Raw genomic sequence first — 6000 nt, 5'->3', positions numbered from 1 at the left:
CTTTTTCATAAGACGTTTAAGCATCTGTGATCATCTTCAACATGCAGCTTACTTGGAAATAACTGAATGCACAACTATCCTTTTTTTTTAAGTGAAAGACATCTGAAGGTTAAACTGGTTGTACTGGAAAATATGCTGCCTGTAAAAATAGACTTTAAATAAAGACAATTTCCAGCGCACCCAAATAGTGCCACATGTGAGAGCGAAGGATTCCTGTGGAAGATTAGTAGTTCTAAAAGCACAGATGGGTAATGGCTGGGCTCGGTCCATATGGAAAAACTGTTATTCTCAAAGGTCAGTGAATTTTAAAGATCAATTTGAATTAAATGTACATCACAGTTTATACAAAGACAAGGACAGGCTCAAAAAATAAAAAACTAATTTTATAAAATGAATGAATCACTAACTCTTAAACATTGTTCACACAGATGAGGAGAATGTGCCCTTTTCCGATAGGACACACTTCAAAATGTGATTGTGAATTATAAACCACTAAATCGGAGCGTAAACATTTGGCGCCCGGGAGCTTCTTCGCTTCGACCTGCGTGCGCAAATTACGCAGTGGATCAAATCGATAATGGAGGTGACTTCAGCAGGTTTCAGTGGGGGGGGGGGGGGGGGGAGCCCTGCCGCGAAGGTAACCCAGGTTTTCCCATCGTTTACCTGTAGCCTCAACTCAAGAAAACAGGGGAGCGTTTTAAGAATGGGGAGAGCATTTCCCTTTAAACAAGATGGGCTGAGCTTATTTGCAGTTCTCGCTCCTATGGCAACCCAATAGCTCATCATCATGAATATTCAGAATTTGCCAAAACGCACCGTGACTGTGGTTCACTGATGCCAGCGGTGCGTGGAACGCTCCACTGTGTTTTTGCGTTGTCTGCAGGCGACCGGCAAGACCTCCCCAATAAACGCGCATCCCTCGTCGTTCGCGACCTTTCCCTCGTCCCTGCACGACGGTTCTTCTGCACGTCTCTCACATGTCACGCTAAGGTGACTTTCAGGCAGTTTTTTTTTTCCTCCCACTTTTGCGCACGATGACGGAGCGGCACAAAGGCAAACGCCGGGAACGCGGTAGCCATGCGGGCTGTGCGTGAGGACACATGCGAACTGTCAGGTACTCCGCTCGCTCATCTGTCTGAGGAGAGCCACGGCGGTCCGTGTCATGTGCAGAAGGATTCCAGGGATTCAGATTAGCTCCAGACTGATCACACTCACAGGCAGATAGGGAGCGCGGGGCTGGTGGCGGCACCCGCGACAATTCAGCTTCACAATTTCATGTGTTGAATTTTCATCACCGTGTCTCAGTGTCACAATGGACAGGCTGCACTCGTCCATGCGTAAAAGGCTCTACAGTTTGCCACAGCACATCGGGCACAAAGCATCCATCATGAGCGAAGGAGAAGACGCAGACAAGGACACCAGGAGGAAGAGTATCAGGATGAAGCCTCTGCCGTCGCCGACCTCTGCTGGGAGCTGCAAAGGCATTGGGGAGACCAAAAGTGGCGAGTCTGGGATCATGGAGACGGATATAGGGAGACCGATGAAGACCAGTTCGAACGGGGATTGTCGGAGATTTCGAGGCAGCCTCTCGTCCATCACCAGTCGGCATGTGCACGAGTCGGACTCGGCGGAGGAGAGGCGTCTCATCACCGAGGGGGACGTCACCCCCAGCGAGGAGAGCCCCCTGGGTGCCATCGGCGACGGGCCGCCCGAACAAGGCGCGCAAGGGGCCGGCGGTGGCGGCGGCACCCAAAAAGACTCCCCGGACCAGCAGCCGGGGTTTGTAAAGTTGGATGGCATCGATCAAATTCTCCCGGACGACGAGAGATTATATCAGGCTGGCTTCATGCACAGACAGTTTGGAGCGATGCTGCAACCGGGGGTCAACAAGTTCTCCCTGAGGATGTTTGGGAGCGAGAAGGCGGTCGAGCGGGAGCAAGAACGGGTTAAATCGGCGGGGTTTTGGATAATTCACCCGTACAGTGATTTCAGGTAAATGCAGACACCTCACACCGCACGCGCTCCGATCAACGAACGGGTCCGTGGGACGCGTCACGTTAACGTCACAGGCCCAGATGTTTTCATCTGGCACTTTGCTCACGTATTTCCTCTCCTGAATGAAATGGCGTCAAACCCAAAACTTTAATTGGAATAAACTCTATTCTGCTTAACAGTCATACACAGGTAAACCAAGTGTATTTAGTGTCACGGATCAGTTAAAAGCTTTTACATTAGATTCTCTGTCTTGTCATGAACTACCCTCGTAAATAGGCCAGATTTCCAAATTTGTTATTCTCCTAAATGCTGTTCCTTTGCACGAATATGCTTCAGAAACCAATCTGTGCTTTTCCTTGAGAGACTGTGCAATGGAGATGATTTTTCTGTCATTTAGTGGAGCAATCCACAATGTGCACTCACTCTCCTTTAATACAAAATATCTTGTGGCATAAATAATCATTGACTCTGATTAAAAGCTGGAGTTCTCCTTCTAACAGCTGCTGTCTGATGTGTGCCTTTAATAGTGTTGCCAGGCCTTCTGTCAAACTTTGCATGTAACGCTGAATACACAAAGTGAGTGCCAGCGCTGGATCATATTCCTGTCTTTGCTCATGTCCTTGAGTTTGTAATTGAACATATTTCTGTGAATCAGCCAAATGGATGCTCCCGTCTCACACAAACAAGATTTGAATTAAAGGCCTTGTCCTTTTGGCTTTAGGCAAATTGGGAGGCTCCTTCTACATTTCTCATTAGTTGAATTAAACCAATCAGCGAATGCAAATGACACCTCACGCACGTCAGGAAGGCCAAAGAGATAAAGAAACAGGGACAGCCTGAGCGTGAGAAATAAGTGTGTGGACATGTTTCTAGTTTGGCCACATAAACTATGGTTATATTCACCGAAACAAAACGGAGGAATGAACACAATCACATCCAGTTCAAATAGGTTCTTTTAACTATTTCCTGTCATGTAACTGATGTTATGAGTCAAAGGCCCAGATGGAAAAGGTTAATCAGGGTCTTTTTTGCATCAGAAAAACAACCCATTCATCATTTTATGCTTTTTACTCAAGACGTTTAGATCAACTACCAGCAACTGTCATGTTTTTGAGGAAACAATTGAATGAGGAACCAACCTAAATTATTATTAAATTATTATTATTAATCACCTAAAGACAAGTGGGACGTTTTCCATTTTTGTTCTGCTGCTCCCAGCTGGTTCTATTTTCTTTGACCCTCCCTCCTCCCGCTTACTCACTGGTTTTACATGTTGACACCAAAGGAGAGTTGGGGCTTCATTCTGGTGCTAAAAAGTCAGAGAGTTGGCTTTGAGCAAGGCACTGAAGCAGGGACTCACACTCAAGGCGAGTGCACTCACGTAAAAAGTCACAGGGAACAAAATACGTGAGGAAATGAGGTCAGACCTACTCGTTCGGGGTCTGAGACGGGACACTAATTCTAACCAAATTAAGGAACAAACACCATTATTAATGAAAAAGGGCAGAGAAATACCAAAGATGAGAGTCAGGACAAGGTGGCTGGAATTAAAGCCCTCAGAGAGATGAACAGGACCTTTTATTGGGCCATGAAGAGGAGAAGGGTCTCTGACGAGATGTCCCCATCCCATGGCTGCATCAAAGCTTCGGCGCCATAAGCTCAAATTAGAGTGTCACAAGAAATCACATACTCATCACTGCGCCGGAATTCAGTGAAATCTGCCCTTGTCAAGTATTGTATAATGCTAAGAAGCAAGGGAGGAGCAATATCTTGCAAGGGGAAAAGACGGATTAAAAACGGCATCATAATCCAATCTGCTGCCTCGTTTCCAGATCCAAAGCCGAACGATCTCCTTTGATTCAGACCGAGCAGCTCTGTCCGTGAGCAGATGTGGTCACTTAACCGGGGAGTGAAATCTACAAGCGTCCCCCCCCCCCCCCCTTCCCCCACCGATTTTTAAATAAGATGGTGGTTATTGCTGTCTCTGACCACGGAATATCTGCAGGCCTTTGGGAAGGGATTGGTGAAAAATACAATTGATGCTTACTTTCCTGACCACCCCGCCTTGCTTTGTCCTGCCCCCGTCGCTAGCTTACTTTTTCGCGAGCGCTCCATCCTGGAAATGTGACATTTCACCTTTCACCTTTTAAGCCGTTCCGAGACCCAAACATGCGGGTTTTTTTCTGCACTCCTGAACGTTGTATTATGCTCCCGATGGCCAAATAGATGGGAAATATCTCAATTCCTATGTAGACAACGGGCACCGTTGCCTTTCTGTATATTCTATCAGCATTGTGCGGAATCCTAGCAAGCGTCGCGCAGCAATATTAGAATGCAGCCCTCTGATCGTCAAGTGCCTTTTAATTATCTTGTGATTCAGAGCCCAGAGGACACATCTGTTGGAAAGGCTTCCACATTTCCCTGGCGGAATAGAAAAGGAAATTTCACACATTAAAACTTTGACGTGAAGGGTCTATTAATCCCTCCTTTCTCCTTCTGAATTTTGTTAGCAACACTATCAGAGGGGGGGGGGGTCGGCTGTCCACTAGTTTCTGTCAATCAGTTAAATCCCTTTGCGACACAAAGGTGAATCCTTCCATTCCGGCTCCAAAGCTCACTTTTTCTCCAGGAGCCCTTTATTCCTCACAGCACAGCTTGTTCTGTTTTTTTCCCCTCGCAAGTCACTTACGAACACGGAGGCAAAAATAAACCACCAAAAAGGCATCTTGCGATTTTGACATTTTCCTTTCGCTGGAAACACATTAAAGAAAAGTAGAGCGCGCGTAGTTTCAAGTGGGGTAATGGTTTTGACGACGCGAAGCGTGTTCAACAGGAAAACCTTCCAGCTTCAGAAGCTCTGATTTCTTGACTCTTTGTCCTGTCCACGCTTTGTTTCAGTCAGGTGGATTATAGTTGATTTGGGACAACACTGTCTTATTGATTTGCTTGGGCCCTGCGGGGGGTCGGACTCTCGGTCGCAGGATTTGTTGAAAAATCAGATGAAGAATCATGCGCATCTGCAACGAGGGCGAGCTCGGTCCTTTTGAAAGAGTGAAGGTGAGATTGCTGAGGGAATGTAAAGTCTGAGTAAACACGCTTTATTGCCGTGAATCTCAATAAAACACGTTTGATTTTATGTGATAGTAGTTTTGACACTAAATAGGATGAACGACACTCTGCTGCTATCCGCCTGCGTTAAATAATTCCCCCTTTAATTTAGAGAGGGTAAAACACGGGGATTACAGATGGTTCTGGCCAGGCCTGGAAGTGAGGTAATCAAAATAGACTGCTGCACTCATCCACGAATATGAGGAGCCAAGAGATTATTACAGTACAATTTATTTAATGGAGGGAGCCCGGGGGGGACGTGCGTGGCTGCTGGGTGGAAGCTTGACTGTCATCGTCGCAGAATGATTGAACAGCGCCATGTGACCTCACAAATACGTGGGAGTGTGTAGATGGTACACGTGAGTCCAACTGTAAAACAACAGGCTTTTTTAAAGCATGTACTACAGCACCAGAGCGGAGTTTCCCCATGGTAACGCAGTGGTCATCTTTATCAAGTGGACATTATATCCATTTTAGTAATGGGACGTTCCTGGCAGCAGTGTTGTTGTTGTTGTTGTTGTTAAGGGATGCCTCCCCCCCAGCTGGAGATGTTTGATGAATTTTGGTCACCTGACAAATGTACTGCTTCCCTTCCGGCTCTGCCGTCACATGCTCCGCAACATCAATCTGTGATCTCTGCAGGCGGATGCACAGCGCCAGTCAACCGAGAACCATCTCCCATTTTCTCTCTCTCCTTTAACACTTCCGAGTGTCACGTTTATTTATGTTTCCGCTGGACGGATGCTGTTGTCCCAAAAGACCAGCGTGTTTAATATGCCTCAGAATGCAGCAGGGTCGTTTGGAGAGAGATCCGGTTAATCTGAAAATGATTAGAGCCCGGTCACGTTTGAAGGGCTCTCTGCTTTACTGAGACCCTTCCATGTTTCACCTTCTGAT

The 6000-nt window shown here is 46.7% G+C and overlaps 1 protein-coding gene across 1 annotated transcript in view; it reads left to right on the top strand.

The window, feature by feature from the left end:
* Positions 1-212: 212 nt before the first annotated feature.
* Positions 213-6000, top strand: part of hcn4 (hyperpolarization activated cyclic nucleotide-gated potassium channel 4) — a 52118-nt gene continuing 46330 nt past the window's right edge. The window contains exon 1 of the mRNA XM_057025453.1: positions 213-1992. Coding sequence (XP_056881433.1) covers positions 1313-1992 — 680 coding nt within the window. The 5' untranslated portion in view covers positions 213-1312. The remainder of the gene's footprint in view (positions 1993-6000) is intronic.

The sequence above is a fragment of the Takifugu flavidus genome, chromosome 2, assembly GCF_003711565.1.
Source record: "Takifugu flavidus isolate HTHZ2018 chromosome 2, ASM371156v2, whole genome shotgun sequence".
NCBI classification, from domain to species: Eukaryota; Metazoa; Chordata; class Actinopteri; order Tetraodontiformes; family Tetraodontidae; genus Takifugu; species Takifugu flavidus.
Note: the sequence above shows the minus strand (reverse complement) of the source record. Positions and strands in the feature narration are given on the sequence as shown.